General features: G+C 56.6%; 1 protein-coding gene across 2 annotated transcripts; it reads right to left on the bottom strand.

The window, feature by feature from the left end:
• Nucleotides 1-407: 407 nt before the first annotated feature.
• GET4 (guided entry of tail-anchored proteins factor 4) lies at nucleotides 408-14,538 on the bottom strand. Of its 2 annotated transcripts, none has more exons than XM_017656374.3 (9): nucleotides 14,280-14,538; nucleotides 9,955-10,033; nucleotides 9,584-9,665; nucleotides 8,933-9,082; nucleotides 6,367-6,505; nucleotides 4,970-5,110; nucleotides 4,789-4,864; nucleotides 4,535-4,607; nucleotides 408-702 (listed from the first exon to the last, which is right to left on the bottom strand). In XM_017656374.3, exons 1-9 carry the CDS (start codon nucleotides 14,414-14,416, stop codon nucleotides 617-619), a joined length of 963 nt encoding a protein of 320 aa, XP_017511863.1. In that variant the 5' UTR covers nucleotides 14,417-14,538; the 3' UTR covers nucleotides 408-616. The 2 variants fall into 2 exon arrangements, with proteins under 2 accessions (XP_017511863.1, XP_017511865.1); XM_017656376.3 differs by lacking the exon at nucleotides 14,280-14,538 and adding an exon at nucleotides 13,221-13,924.
• Between the last annotated feature and the right edge of the window lie 964 nt (nucleotides 14,539-15,502).

Here is a 15,502-nt window from a genome sequence, read left to right as displayed (position 1 = left end):
CATCTGGTGAACATCAGTGAGAAAGGCCAGATTTGTTCATCCCTGGACTGGTTATTTGGTGAATAACCTAAACAGACCTGAAATGTCAGGTCAAAGGAATCAGTCACCCAGTGAAAATAAATATTGCATTCTGAAAGGTGGAAGGTCCGTGGCCTCCTTTTATGAGACGCCACCTCGGAAGGCCACATGCTCGGCAGCAGGGCCGTGGCTTCTGGGATTTGGCACAGAGCAGCTGCCCAGACCGCACCAGGACGTTCCTGTGGGGTTGGCTCGCTGGAGGCCAACCCCACTGCCCTGAGGGCGCAGCTCCTGCTTGGTCTGCAGCAGGGACGGCACACGGGATGAGCATGCGGCAGGCTGCGCCCAACGCCGCGGCGCCCTCCCAAAGCAAGCCAGAAACAACGACGGGAGAGGAGGCGCGGCAGGCCTGTGCTTTATTGTGGTCAATCTGGAGGTACACGGAGCGGACGCCGGCACAGCCCAGCAGGCCCCACAGCCCACGGCCAGTGCATGTCAACAGGGACGCCTACGTGCAGCCACTGCAGCCTCAGAGCCGCAAGCCGGCTGGGTGAGGCCCACGGTCCAAGGCTCGCGACTGAGGGGTTCTTCATGCAGGTCAGTCGAGCTCAATGGGACTGCTGTCATCCTGGCTGTCGTCGCCCTCCTGCTCCGAGGAGCCCATGAGGCTGCTCAGAAGGTTCCCTGGAAGCAGACGCACGGCACCATCAGGGAACAGCAGCTTCTCACTGTTGGGGCCCCACCTGAGAAATCCCACCTTCCCGGGCATTCCAGGAACAGCCTGGCAGCTAGAATCTCTCCAAGGGAAAGGCACCTGGTGCCCAAGGAAATGCTTGGGATGTCTGCTGAGCCCTGACTCGATGGGACATGGCCCAGCCCCCAGGGGCCCTTGAGAGTCATCACAGGAAGACTGAAGTCAATTGGAGGCTGTCAAGTCCCACACACAGTAGCTCCTGAGGTGGTACAGAGTAAGACTGCACCAGTTTCCAAGGCTGCACAAAAATGTCCCGTGGGTACTGGCACTATAGACACTGCTGCTTTCTACTCATCCAAAGAACAAAATCACATCAGCACAAAATCAAAGTTAAAAGTTGCCTTAGACTAAACCCCACAGAAAACATGAACAACGCTCTCAGGACAGACTGGGCGGAGAGTCAGCAACGGCGTGAACCTGCCGACCTGCAACCTCTCTCAGGCCTGGGAGGCACAGCCACTCATGGGGAAACTGAGAAGGCTGATGCGGGGTTCTGAAGATGGGCACCCACCAGGAGCTGGGACATCTGTGATGAGGAGTGAGGCCTCAAGATCAAGCTTGACAGACATGAGCTCAGGAAACTAACTTCCAAGCCCAGACGTGAACACATGGACACCACGTGTTCAGGTGGATGTTAGCCCGCACAGACCCAGACGGCCAGTCTTCACCTCACCTTCCACTGAAAATATTCCAGACAGCTTACAAGTAAAAAGTCAAACTTGTTTGAGGAGAAGTAGCTTTCAACATGATTTCAAACATGTGGGGGTCTCCGTGGGGCACATCTGGCCATGCTGACTGAGGTGACGCAGGTGGGTGCCCCCTGGAGTGGGATAGCAGGAGCACTGGCTGCCATAGCTCATCAGAGCAGAGCAAGGGGTCTCAGGGCTGCACTGGGAAAGCCTACGGGACACTCAGGAGGGACTCACAGCAACCCTCCCCAAACTTTCCAGAAAGCCGAAAAGGAGAGCGGGCTCTTCCTGACTTGCCTACGGGGCCAGCACAACCCTGGTACCAAAGCCAGACAGAGAGACTCCAAAAGGAAACCACAGCCATGTGCCTTACGGACACTGATGTGAGGACCCTCAATCAGGTATGAGCAGACACAAGGCATACACCATGGCCAGGGGGAATTGTCCTGCAATATGAGGAGGGCCCAGCACGCAAATGAGCCAGTGTGACGCATGGTAGCAGAATGGGACAGAACACGTGACCTTCTCAGGTGATGCAGAAAAGGCATTTGACAAAATTCAACACTTTCATAAAAAAGTTCAGGGAACTAGGAATAGAAAGAAACTACATTCAATTAATAAAAGCACATGTGAAAAATCCATAGCACACTTTATGCTTAATAGGGAAAGATGGGAAGCTTCTCCCCCAGGACTAGATTCAAGACCAAAATGTCAACTCCCACTGCTCCCATCCAACACAGTGCTGCCTGCCCTAGCCACAGCAATTAGGCAAGAAAAAGAAATGGAGGGTGTCCCGACCAGAAAGGAAGAAGTGAGACCATCTCTGCACAGGACATGAGCTTACATGACGTGTCCACAAGACAACAGAGGTAAAAAAGTAAGCTCAGCAAAGCGGAAGGATTCAAGTCAACACACAAAATCAGCTGCATTGCTACTGACAAACTGAACGACCCGAAAGGAAATTACAAACAGAATCCCATTTATTATAGCACTAAAAACAATAAAATATGTAGGAATTAAGTTAACTAAGGAGGTGAAAGCCTTGTACAATGAAAACTACAAAACACTGCTGCAGTAATTAATTTGACATACATAAGTAGAAATGCATCCCATGTTCAAACTACAAGATTAACTTATTAAAAGTGTCAATGTTACCTAAAACAATTTACAAATTCAATGCAATCCCTATCAAATCCCAAAGATTTTTTTTTTCAGAAGTAGAAAAACCCAACTTAAAATTAATATGGAACCCCTAGGTACCCTAATAACCAAAACAATCCTGGAAGAGACAAAACTGGAGGGCTCACACTTTCTGTGAGCCACAGAACCACAGCAGCTGAAACCGGAGTCCTGGCCCAGACACACAGACCAGAGGAACAAACGCTCAGGCACCACGAAGGGCTCTGACAAGGGTGCTGGAACCATCTGGGGGGAGGGTGTTTCCGCCCATGCAGCCGGGCAGCTGGACCCCAGCGCTGTACACAGAGGCTGACCTGAAATGGACCGAGGGCCTAAACCTAAGGTCTAAAACAATAGGAAGAAACAGGACAAAAGCTTCAGGATTGAGCAGTGGTTTCTTGGACTGACACCAAAGACACAGGCAATAAAAGAAACAGAGAAACTGTACTCATGAAAATAAAAAAATTGTGTGCATCACAAAACACTATCCACAGAGTAAGGAAAAGATGGGAGCAGAGCAGGGACACACAGGCAGAGCCCAGCGGGCTTCCAGGGAGCGGAATGGCTCCGCGGGACACGGTGACAGGTGCACGTCATCATTCGCTGTCCAAACCACAGAAGGTACCACCACGGGTGGGTGACTGAGACGTGTCCACATGGACCCATGACTCGAACGGAGGCAGCATCAGGAGGATGCTGGTAATGGGACAGGGCTGGGGGACAGGGGTGTATGCAAATCTCTGTACCCTCCTCTTAATCTTGTTGTGAACCTAAAACTGCTTTTATAAAGTCCTAAAAGAGGCAACCAATGGGAGAAAACATTTGCAAAACTTATTTAAGGGACCAGCATCCCAATGGTGCAACTGCTATTAATGGTTCATTTGTTCAACAATTAAAATCGAAACTACCTGCTTCAAAAGCAGGCAAAGGACTTGAATGGACACAGACACGAGTGGCCAGCAAGCACACGGCACACGCAATGCCACTGGTCACTGGACTGCCAAGAAGGGATGCCGCCTTCACACGTCCCACCCAGATCACAGCAGGTGGCAAGTGTTGGTGAGAACGCAAAGAAATGAGCCCTGGTGCACCAGTGCGCCAGCAGGGAGGCAAGTGGTGCAGCCACCATGGGAAGTGGTATGGAGGGTTCTCAAAAAATCAAACACGGAATTACCAAATGACCCAGGACTTCCACTTCTGGTATTTACCCAAATAATTCAAAGCAGGGAGAGATACTGGCACACCCATGCTCACAGCAGCATCACACACAGTAGCTCAAACATGGAGATGGCAAGCGCACTTGTGTGTATACACACAGCTGGTGCTCCTCAGCCCTACACGAGGAGACAGGGGCACCTGCCCCAGCATGGAGGGACTCCGAGGACACGACACTCCATTGTGACACGAGCCGGTCACAGGAGGACACACACTGCGACCCACCTCCATGGGGCCCCTGGAGGAGCCAGAGTCACAGGGACAGTGCATGGGGACGGGGACAGGGATGCTCAGTAGGGACAAAGGGTCAGTCCTGGAGATGCTGGAAGGGCTGCTGCACGGCAGTGTGATGTGCTTAATGCCCTTGAGCTGTGCACTGAAAATGGTTAAAGTGAGAAACTTAACGTTATGTATTTTACCACAATAAAAAAAAGAAAAAAAAATTTGGTCTCAATTCTGTGGCCAATGGAGAGGGAGCCCAGAAGATCCTTACTCCCCGGGGAGCAACAGGCCCTAATAGGCTGCCTGGGAACATGCAGAGAAGAGGACCAGCTGCTGACGAGAGCTGTGGAGCCTATGGAGGCCACTGCCACCACGCCCCCAGTGCCACCCACTCCTCTCCCTCCCTGCAGAACCCAGCACAGAGCCCAGTGGAGCGGTAGGCCCCGACCCTGCTCACCTAGTAAGCCCCCGTAGGAAGATGTCTGCTTGGGCGGCACTCCGAAGAAGAGCTGTCCTATCCTGTCGAGGTACTGTAGGGGGCAAAGGGTGCAGGTCACAGAGGGGATGATGTGCCGGATACATAGGCCACAGAGCCACCAGCGCAGGTCTTCCTATCCCCACAACTCAAGGTCCAGTTCTGCTGTGTGCGCTGCACTGGGCCTATACGCTTCCCTCCACTCCCCACACCTCCACCCCTCCCATAGGCCTCACCTCGTTGTACATGGGGTCCCGCCGGAGGGACGGCTGGTACTGCTCACACAGCACCGTGAACACTGTCAGCTTGCCCCTGGAACAGACAGGAGTGGGCACAGTCTGTCTTTAGCCAAAACCCAAACAGCATGAGGAAGCCCTCACCTCACTTCACCCCATCACATCCTCACTCAAAACTCACCCATCTACAGCCAGCAGCAGAAACCAAATGAAGTTGAGCAGGGGCTGCACGAAGGGAGGGCCATTCTCGATGGACGGGTGCTTCTGTGTGTATGTTGTGAACACCACCGACGCGCTGCTCTTATTTTTTAAACAGAGAAACCTGGACATGAGAACACCCTGGTGAGTGGGGATCCTGAATGGGAATGGGGCTTCTCCCAATGTGTACATGAACATTCAAGAGGATATCCTGCAGGCACCCAGGGCTGCTCAGTGCCTGCCAGACACAGCTCTGACTTCAGCCCTGTGCTCTGCAAGCTGTTCCCAGTGAGCCACGGAGTTTGCATTTTCACAGTTCACAGGGGAGACACTTGGGCTGGGAAGGACAGTCCATGGCCACTGCCAGGAAGAGTGCAGCGCTCACTATCTGCACCAGTTGGCCCATGGCCCCAGATGCCAGGCTGGTGCGGGCACAGGCTGCCTCTGCCCCATGGAAGGCGTGCCCTCCGTGGCACTCCCTGGGCTGTGGGCTCAAGAACCTCTTTTTGGGCATAAAGAGGAATCAACAAGAAGGGTTATCTACAGGCAGCACGGGGTTCAGTCCAAAGATGGCTGCACATGTGCCACAACACCAGGGTCAGTGACTTTGGGATTTCAAAAATGTTTCATTTTCAAAGTCTCAAACATCAGCAAAAGTTAGGTAGCAGGCACAGAGGCTCTGGGGCACAGTGAAGTACAGGGACCACTCCAGGGCCTCTTCGAATTCACAAATACACCGAGCCCAACACCCACCACCAAGGTACGTTTGTGGGATGAAGTGAATGTATTACGTGTGAAATGTTCCCATCAGGAGGGGAGGACAAGCTCAGGCTTGGAAAAGGTAGAAAGCCAAGGAGTGAGTCGGGGGCATGGGAGCCAGTGGGGAGCCACTGTCCAAACCTTTCTGTGTTACCTTGTTTCAATACTTTTGAGGCAAACTGTCAGAAAGGAAAAAAGGATGAGGAGGCCTATAGACAGAGGGACAGAGACAAGATCTGAAAAATGAGATGACACCACATACTGGGATGCGTGGGTGCGTCAAGTGTCTGCACAGACAAGCAGCCTTTGAGAGCAGGCTCACTGCACATTCATGATGCTTCTTCAGCTTCATTACCCACGCGTGTTCTACTGACAGGCAGCTGCATGACAAAACCCCACGCCACAGGGGGACAATGGGGAAGCACACAGCCGATGGTAAGGGCAGAATGCTAATGGACACCTTTGTTCCCTCCTCCTGCGGGGCAAGTGGAATTTTACAGACGCGTGGACAGCCAACATCTGTGGCAGGGGCCACACTGAGCCCAACCCCTGTGGCTCCAGGGGACACTGTGGGGGCTCAGCGGCTATCTGGAACCCAGGCAGAGCAGCAGGGGTACATACTGTAGGACGGCCTGGGCCACAAACATGTCCACCTCGCTGCGGAAGCCCCGGGCTGTGGAGTACTCCACCAGCATGTGCGCACAGCCCTCGCCATCCGCCGAGTGCAGGAAGTGGTACCGAGATTCACAATAGTTTTGCTCTAGGAGAGAGAGAGAAGCCTGTGAACACAGCCTTCATGTGTTAGCTCAAGCCACCCACCGATGTCTGCACACGCACATGCCACACACACACACGCACACATGGCGGCCCAAGAACACCTTGCCTCTGGCTACTGAGAGCATCAGGGCTGCAAGGGGCAGGTCTCTGGCCTAATGAGCTGTGCCGGCTGCCCCTGCACCAGCGTCTGCATCGGCAGGATCCCAGGACCTGCACAGATGGCAGCCCCATGCAGACCTGAAGAGAAGGGTAAACCCACACAGCCTGGTGGACAAGGGCCTTCCTCATGGAGCGAGAGTTGGGACCAGGCACATGACCGACATTCCCAGGTGGCCAGGCGGGTCTCTCTGTCATGGCCACACTGGGTGTTCACCCCTGCAGTGCCCCCATAGAGGCCAGACTGTCCCCACTTAAGGTGGGTTCTATGGAAGCTGAGCACAGAAGCTCAGGCCTGAGCCCGCATCCTACAGGGGCTGGGGAGCACCTCCATCCCTGGATGCTTCCTCACCCACGTCCCTGGATCTGCCTGTGGAGAAGACATGCAGCTGCAGTGCAACCAGTGTCCCCAGGACAGAGCTGTTGGTGAGGCATGTGTCACGTGCAAGTGGGCTCAGGGCCTGCCAGCCTTCCTGGCATCAATGAGCAATGCAGGTGCTGCACGGGCCTTACCCTGAGGTGCTCCCCCAATTCCTAGCTGCGAAGCTGTGGCTGCCCCACCGCACTCAGTGGCACCCCCAACAGTGCTGCCTGCCACAGTTTCGGTGCCATACCCAGGGTGCAGCTGGCATTCGGTGGGTACAGGACCATGGGAGAGGTTGGCAGATCCCCAGGGCACCCAGCACCTGCCCGTCCCGAGGCCCCGGCCTGCTCACAGGCAACCCCACAGCCCTCTTGGTGGCACTGCAGATGCTGGGTGGGAACCACCCACACACCCATCCCACCCCTATGTGTGCGCCTCAGGTAAACTGCCTGCACTTTCATTCTGAAAATGGGACACTAAATACATATGGTTTACGGCTCCACTGGGCATCCCTCAGCCCACCAGCACATGTGCCCCAAGACACAGGGCCACACCCCATTTTCTGCCGGGCATCACCCCACAGGCTCCACAAAGGGGTGCCAGACACATGCTTGCCAGTGCACAGGCTTGATGAGGGCATCCCCAGTGCGGGCGCCCCAGGCGCCCTCTGATGGGAGGTGAGCAATGGAGGGCAGAGGCCTCAGGCCTGTGTCCACCCCGCCCAGCTGGCTAGCCCAGGATGGCCACCCTAAGGGCTGCCTGGGCATAAGCACCAGACGGCACCCTGACCAGCAACCCAGCTGGTGGGGAGAGAGACAACAGGCGGAGGTTGTAGGACACGAGGAACTGGCCATCAGCCCTGGAAAAGGCCTGGTCAGGAAGGGCAGTGCACATACAGAGAGGGTGGCCGTCCCACCTAGAGGTGCTCCTCTTCCACAGCCACTCTCTCTGGGCCTGCAGTCGGGAGGGCACTTGGCCACACCCGGTGGCAGAGTCTCCCTGAGTTTGTGGCCCTCAGATCTTTTTGCCTTCTCTTAGATATGACCCCTTCCTCTCATACTGTCCCTCTGTGGTGAAGGCAGGGCCAGCAGGCCAGCACCCAGCACACGAGGAGCCACAGCAGAGAAGGGCATGGGGATGGGGGCTGCTCCAGAAGGAGCCAGCTGGCCTGGGTGGCCTCTGGAAGGTCGCCTCATGGGAGCGAGACTGCCCCTCTGCGCCCCGCCAGAGTACCCAAGCCACCTCCCGTCACCTGGCCCTGCCCAGGGCATGGGGAGGATGCCGCAAAGGTGCTGAGGGCTGGTGCACTGGGTCTGGCAGCACGGAGCCACTTCCTACATGAGGCCCTGGGAGCGCAGCTCTGTAAACCCACCAGGTACCTTCCTATGCCCAAGAGGCCGACAGGGCTCAGGGTGCAAACCACGCTAAGAGCTGTGACCCTGCCCGCTGGATGAATGGTCCCCACCAAGCCTTATGGAGAAGAGAGCTAGGTGCTGCAGCCCAGGACCCAGCCACATTCCAGCTGCCACATCCCAGAAAGCACCCTGTGGTGGCAGGGAGTATGTTATGTACAGGGAACCCCAGAGTTCCATGGAGAGGGGCAGGTGAGGCAGGGCGACAGCACAGCTGTTACCCCATGGCCCTGGGGGTCCTTCTGTGGGTGAATGATTTAGTCAAGAGGGCACAGGCTAACAGGCAAAGAAGGCTGACAGGCAGAGAAGGTGACCCTGCCACTTGAGAACGCGCCATCTCTCAGCAGCCGTGGAAGATGCAAATCAAAGCCACGGGAGTAGCGGGCATGAGGAGGGATACCAGCTCCAGGCTCTCCAGGCCCACCGCCTCTGGGGAGCCCTTGGGACGCCCACCTGCCCATGCTTAGCACGTGCCTACCTTTCCACAGGGTGAGGGCCAGCAGCTGGTGGAGCCGGGGGTGGCCCAGCTTCCCGGATCCCCCGCTGGACCACTTCAGGGCTCGGGACACAAAAGCCACTCGCTCTGGAGAATTTGGATCCATCAAACTAAACAGTTTAGCCAGATTTTCTAAAAACAACACAAACACAGACCCTTATGCTACTTCAATCCTCTGCACAGCACCACATAGTTGGTCAGGATCAACAGTAACTTCACTTCAAGGGAAAGCTGAGAAGTGGCTGGCCTGGTGGTGGCCCTGGTACGCAGGGGGTCCCAGTGCTGTGCGGGCTATCCCAACTGACCTCTCTGCTGTGGGTCACCAGCCACACACTCCCACTGGCCTCATGGCTCTACCCATGCTGGGGAGCCGGTCCCCAGCGGAACACAGCCTGGGCAGTGGGAAGGTACAGCACCAGAGTGCAGAGTCCAGGAGCAGGACCCCTCCGTCTGTCCAGTGGGCCAGCTCATGAGAAGGGCTTCCCCAACTGCATGCTTACCTAACGGGGCAGGCCGGCAGCCAGGTCTCTGACAAAACAGCGCCCCACCTCGCCACTGGCTGGGAAGCCAGTCACTGTGGCCAGCATGGCAGCTCCCGTGGGGGGGCCTCAAGTGCACAGCAAGAGAGCTCACCCAGCAGTTCGTCAGCCACCTCCACTTCCGCCTTCTCCAGCGACTCCAAGACCAGCATGGACAGGTCTGCAGCACTGTTCTGCTACAGAACATGGAGATGAGCAGACATCAGTTGAAGAGGCAGCTGCTTGGCTTTCCATGTGGAAATCACGCACACCAAAGCCGGGAACACGATTCTGAGCACTGAGGTCAGGCAGCAAAACGGCCAAGCAACCCGGCTGGACATGCAGCACCCCAACACCTAGCGACATGAGGACACACAACCGGCTGCGGCCAGTGCCCAGGGTGGCCCGAGGTCATCCACCAGCCTCCCCTGGACACCACTGCCCCACAGGCCCTGAGCAGAGCAGGTGCAGAAGAAGCTGCCTCACCTGGCCGTGGCTGAAGAACAGCAGCGCTCCTGAGACCATGAGCTCCCGGGCCTCCGCGTGCCTGCCCTGGGACATGTATCTGCAACAGAGAAGGTGGTCAGGGAGCTGGGCATGGCCACCTGCCACCTGTGCAGGTGCGTGAGCCCAGGACTGGTGGCAGCGGTTCTCCAATTAGCTGCTAAAGGATGGTGTCCGAGGGCACAGGGAGGACTCAGTATAAGCCACCCTATGTGCACATGCCTGCTCCCGAGATGGACTCAGCGCTGTGCTGGGTCCCCAAGGCCTGCCCCCCAGTGTCCTGTCTGTCCAGGCTCTATGGTGTGGGTCCCAGGGCCCAGCCTGCACAGTGCCCCTGCCATCAGCACCTCAGGAACCAACTTCCCGCTGCATCAGAACCGGTGGGGACCCTGTCTGCACCCAAACCAGCCAGAAGCCAGAGGTGGCATTGCCCCAGAGCACCTCCAGGTTCTGAGTCAAAGGCTGTGGCGACCCCTGGCGCCAAGCACGGGCCTGGCCTGGGAGGTGGTGACACGCCCTCTTCACCAAGAACCACAGCTCAGGACCACACACCATGACTGTGCCTGTCATAGGGCACAGGTGCAGGACACCGGCTTCCTGGGCTGCCAGGCCAAGGACGCACTGGCTGTATGCTCACCTCGGTGACCATGGCACAGAGGCAGAACCAGCCAGCGAATCTGTACCCAAGTCACACCAAGGCCCCGGGCAACCGGCGGCAGCAGCTGCACAGACAGGACACAGCCTGGGACCAGTGCCCTGCAGTGCTCAGGGCTCAGGGCACAGCCACAGGGAAGGTCCTGTCCTCCACCCGGCCAGACACCCGAGGAGCCCACAGCCCCTGCCCATCAGCACGTGGTCATAGCCCTGACGGGAGGCCCCATGAGAAGACCACCATCAGCCTGCAGCCCTCACACGGTCACCCATTGCTGCCCTAGCCTCACCCCATGGGCCCTGCCCTGCTCTGGAGAACCAGCAGTGGGAGCGTGCAGCTTCAGGCCGCCTGCATGGACATGCACAGAATGTAGGGCTCATCTGCGCAACAGTCACACCAGCTCATCTCTGCTCACGCATGACACGGCAATGTTCTAGACTCTTCCATCTGAGGCACAGCAGGAGACAGCCTCTGAGAAAACCAGACAAGGTGAAAGAAGGCCCTGAAAGGCAGATAAAGTAAATTCCTGGGATAGCAGGGCCTGCCCTCAAGGGTGATGGTGGCCCACTGCTCCTGACATAGCTCTGGGGGAGGGAAACAGTATCAGGCTTGCCAGTCACTCCCCACCAAGCCTGAACCACTTGCAGCTGATCAAGGAAAGCTGGGAATAGATTGGTGAGGGCAATTAGGAAGGCACCTGTCCTTGTGCAGAACAGGAGCAGAAAGGGGCTGGTTTGGGGGGACTGGTCAGGGATGAGGTGTGCCCAAGGTCTCAAGGGCTTAGGTGGGGAGGCAGGGCCCAGCCATGCAGCCCTGAGCCCTTGGGTCAACACCGAGGCACCTTCTCCAAAGGGAGGTGCCTGCTGCCGGTGGGGCAGGACATAGAGCTGGAGCTCAGCAGCCAGCAGCCCAATCAGGACATCAGTACACGGCACCCGTGTGGCACTGCACCCGAGCCATTACTCCTTCACTTTGCTTTTAAGTTTTTTAAGAAAGCAGAAGACAGAAACGAAGTATTACTATGAGTGACGACTACAGTGCAGTGTCACGTGAGGGCAGGGCTGTGCTCAAAGCCTCAGCCAGTGGGGCCATGAGCTGCCAAGGCTCCAGTGCCCAACGGCCTTGAATCAACAGGCACATTGACCCCCAGCTGCATCGTGCACGCAGACTTGCAAGGACACGTGGTCTAAGTTTGTCTTTTCAAAATATGTTCATTTGATTAAGAGGCAAAACATAGACACTCCCATGCATCTTAAAAAGGCCTCATGCAGATTCGGGGTACAGGGCCAGCAGGGGGGTTCCTCAGGTGGCGGCCACAGCATCAGGCATGGGGCCCTCCAGCCACCTTGCACAACGGCCCCTGAAGCCACAGGGCATTAGCGATGGATACTTAATGGAGCAGCAGAAACCCCGCAGGTGGAATACGCCCACCCACCAGGTCCTGGCAAGACCAGGGCCTGCCCACGGCCACCACTGCGACAGACGGGACAGCCTCCTACTGAACGACTGGAGCAGGGACATTGCCACTCCTGTGGGTATAACCCCGAGCCCAACCCATGGCTGGCCCACTCCCTTCTTCCCGCCTCCATTCCTGCAAGTGAATGACAACAGCGTGAGTCGGTGCGTTTACCCAAAGGGTGAAGGGAGAGGCAAACCGCAATCGTCCAGCAATAGAACATTACTTAGAAATAAAGTCGGACTAATGATACGCGTGGAGAATCTCAAAATAATCATGCTGAGTGAATTCAAAACGGCAGATAAAAAAAGCAGAAATACCACATGATTCCACTTATGCAAAATTCTCTAAGATGCACATTAAGCTATCATGACACATCAGTGCGTGGGGTGCCAGGGTCACTTGGGTAATTTTGGGGGTAACGGGTATCCCCACCACCTTGACTGGAGGCAGTTTCACAGGTGTTCACAGATGTCAAAACTCATCAAACTGTGGGTCTCATGAAAATAAGCATATGTGTGAAGGCAGACTGTGAACTGGAGGAATAGGACCACTCCCGGCTCTTTCAGGTAGGTCTCCTGATGGCCATTGCTGAAGAGGTAGGTCCACCATATTGCCCGAAGCCAAGAGCACGTCATCTACTTCACACAACTCTGAGGAGGTGCAGGAGCACCCCAAATAACTCATAAGGAAGCCAAGGCTCAGACAGGTTCAACAAGGTGTCCTGGGTCATCACAGGTGAGATATGGAATTCAGACCCAGGTTAAGCCAAAGCTGGAAGAAAGCCATGAATTCGACCCCGCCCCACGCCACCAGGCAATACACCCGGAGCACAGGGGTGAAGCTCTTTGAAGCTGACAGTCATATTCCCATATGGCAGTCACTGCAGAAAGGGCTCAAAACAAGGGACACTGTGTTTATGCCTGGGAAGGCCCAGTTTCGCTGATTAATCATGGGGGCAAATATTTATATACAAATCCTCAGGGAACAGAGACCACCAGGCGACTGGAGCACTGCAAAAGCTCCCATCACAGACTTCTCTGATAAGCTCAGCTGCCAGATGCAGGGCAGACGTTACAAAGTGTAGCGCCTATTCAGATCTTCGGCTAATTCCCTGAGGAATAATCAACTCAGTCCTACCTGGTCCTCTGGGCCACGAGCCCAAGCCTGGTCCTGGGCGCGACGTGTCACGTTTAATCCAAACATAAATCAGTAAATGCCTCCAGACACTGACTCAACTTGCTATTTAAAAAAAATTTTAAATCTAGGTCTAATGGTTCAAAGGCCAGACCCGACTGTCCTTAAATATCACACCAAGATATGCTATTGTGCAGCAGTTTAGAAGCAAAAGGCGCTTCACAGAATGGATTAAATACTCTAAAATCACCTTTAAAACATATCCAAGTTCTAATGAATGGCTCAGTTGTTTTCTGGCTTGGGTCAAAAAGGATCACTGAATACGTGTAATTTACGGGAATGTCTGCACATGTAAAAACCATCTAAAAATTATAGCAGTAGCTGCACGACAGCAAAAGCATTGCGGCACAGTGCTGCCCAATTGAAAATTAACGCAAACTACACGGTACACGGGAAACTCCAAGGGCCACACGAAAAAGCAGGCACGTTTTATTTCGAGCAAGCCACCCAAGCGCCGCTTGGGCGGTGACCTGAGACCCGTAGCCCGGCACGCTGGGCAGAGCAGGAGACACCAGATCACCGGGTTTATGAAAAACGCTGGTTTAGCAACAAAATATCATGCGCGGGGGTGGCGGCAGGGCTGGAGAGGCAGCGAGACCCGGTTGACCCTCGCGACTGGATCCCCGAGGAAACCCTGAGACCTCACGTGGGGGCCTCAACCCTCCGCGGCCAGGCGGCTGGGCGGCTGGAGGTGAGCAGGGAGCTGCGGGCCCGGAGCCTGGAAAGGGCCGGCCGGGGACCCCGGGACAGGGGTCCGGGGCTGAGGGCGAGAGGCTGGAAGAGGACAGACAACCGGGGTAGAGTTCCGGGTCCGGGGCTGGAATAGGCCAGGAGGCCGGGGCAGGGCCCGGAGCCCTCCGCCAGCACGCCGCGGCCTCACGGTGACAGGCAGCGACGCGGGCCAATAGAGGTGCGGGGCGGCGCAGGACGGCCAATGGGCGGCAGCCTGGGGCGGGGCGCCAGGCTGGGCGGAAAGCCCTAGCAGGCGGCGGCCGCGGCTACCTGAAGAAGAGGGTACGGTACATCTGGTGCGCCTCATAGTAGTCTCCCTTTTCCACGCTGGCGCGCAGCTTGCCCTCCACGCGCTGGACGCCGCCGCGGTTGCGGGCGCCGTTTCGGGCGCTCTCCTGCTCGGCCATCGCCGCCGCCGCCGTCGGGCCGGCGCTCCGCGAAGGGCTGACGCTGTCGCAGGCGCGGTCAGCAGAGCCTCTCGGCTTCCGTCCCGGCGGCTGCCTGACGGCCTCTACGGCGGCCCACGAGGAGCCGCGCGCACCCGGGGGCGGGAGCGCGGCGGCCACGAGACCTGGGGGCGGGGCGGTCGCGTGACCTCAGCGGGGCACGCCTGTTCCACAATGGCGGCGGCACGTGACGGCTCAGCGCCGGCGCTCCGCAGCGAGCCTCCGCGGCGGGCGGCCGAAGCGGAGTGCGGGTGACACGTCCTCGCCCGGAATAGCGGATCTGCAGGGGGAATGGGCGGTGGCAGACGGGGAGAGGACGGAGCAGGGGCGGGGACAAGGTCGGGGACCGCGCTCACCCCTCCGTACCGTTGCAACGTCAGTAGGTTGCAGACTCAAGATTCATCGAGACCGTTTGTATGAACAAACGTCCCTAAATCCGGCCGTTTAAATCCACGGGATACTCCCGTGCATCTAAAGAGAAACCTTAGAGCTGGTAAATGAAGCTTTTTTACTGATACGAGCTTCCAAGATATTTTGGTTGATTGAAAAGGCCAGGTGCACTACCGTGCCTTGAGTGCGCCACCAAGTGTTAACAGACGTGCATGTCCCCTTAGGGGACGAGACACGGGGCAAGGGGTGCCCCTGCAATCAACTAATGGCGGAGGGAGCCTTCGCAGCAACCGCCCCAGCCTGGCGCTGCCAGTGTCCCCTCCCTGCCGCTTCCCAGCTCAGATCTGAAGAGCAGCTTTGTCCTGCCCCCGTGACCCTTCCCAGGGCCGACCTCACAGCAGGCCTTGCATCAACGTTTGTGGACACATCCTGGGTTAGGCTTGGAACGGCCTTGAGTGACAGGAGCCCTGATGACGGTGGAAACGTTCTTGAGACCCATCTCCTCTTTTCCTGACTTCCTCCGTGTCAGGCAACCTTCTCTACCCTTCAAGTCTGTTTTCCAAGTGGACTTCCCTACAGTAGAGGTGCCCAGGGACCCGAGTGACACAGCTATGGGGACAGGTTACCATGAAATGGCCGGTGACTGGGAACAGCAGA

This window comes from Manis javanica, chromosome 10, assembly GCF_040802235.1.
Source record: "Manis javanica isolate MJ-LG chromosome 10, MJ_LKY, whole genome shotgun sequence".
NCBI lineage: Eukaryota > Metazoa > Chordata > Mammalia > Pholidota > Manidae > Manis > Manis javanica.
Note: the sequence above shows the minus strand (reverse complement) of the source record. Positions and strands in the feature narration are given on the sequence as shown.

Excerpts from the sequence above, each read along its gene's own strand:
- GET4 (XM_017656374.3), bottom strand. The coding sequence starts at position 14,416 with ATGGCCGAGCAGGAGAGCGCCCGAAACGGCGCCCGCAACCGCGGCGGC. Across the intron at positions 10,034-14,279 it reads TACCGTACCCTCTTCTTCAG|ATACATGTCCCAGGGCAGGC; the intron begins GTAGCCGCGGCC and ends TCTCTGTTGCAG. Across the intron at positions 703-4,534 it reads TTCCTACGGGGGCTTACTAG|GGAACCTTCTGAGCAGCCTC; the intron begins GTGAGCAGGGTC and ends GTCTGCTTCCAG.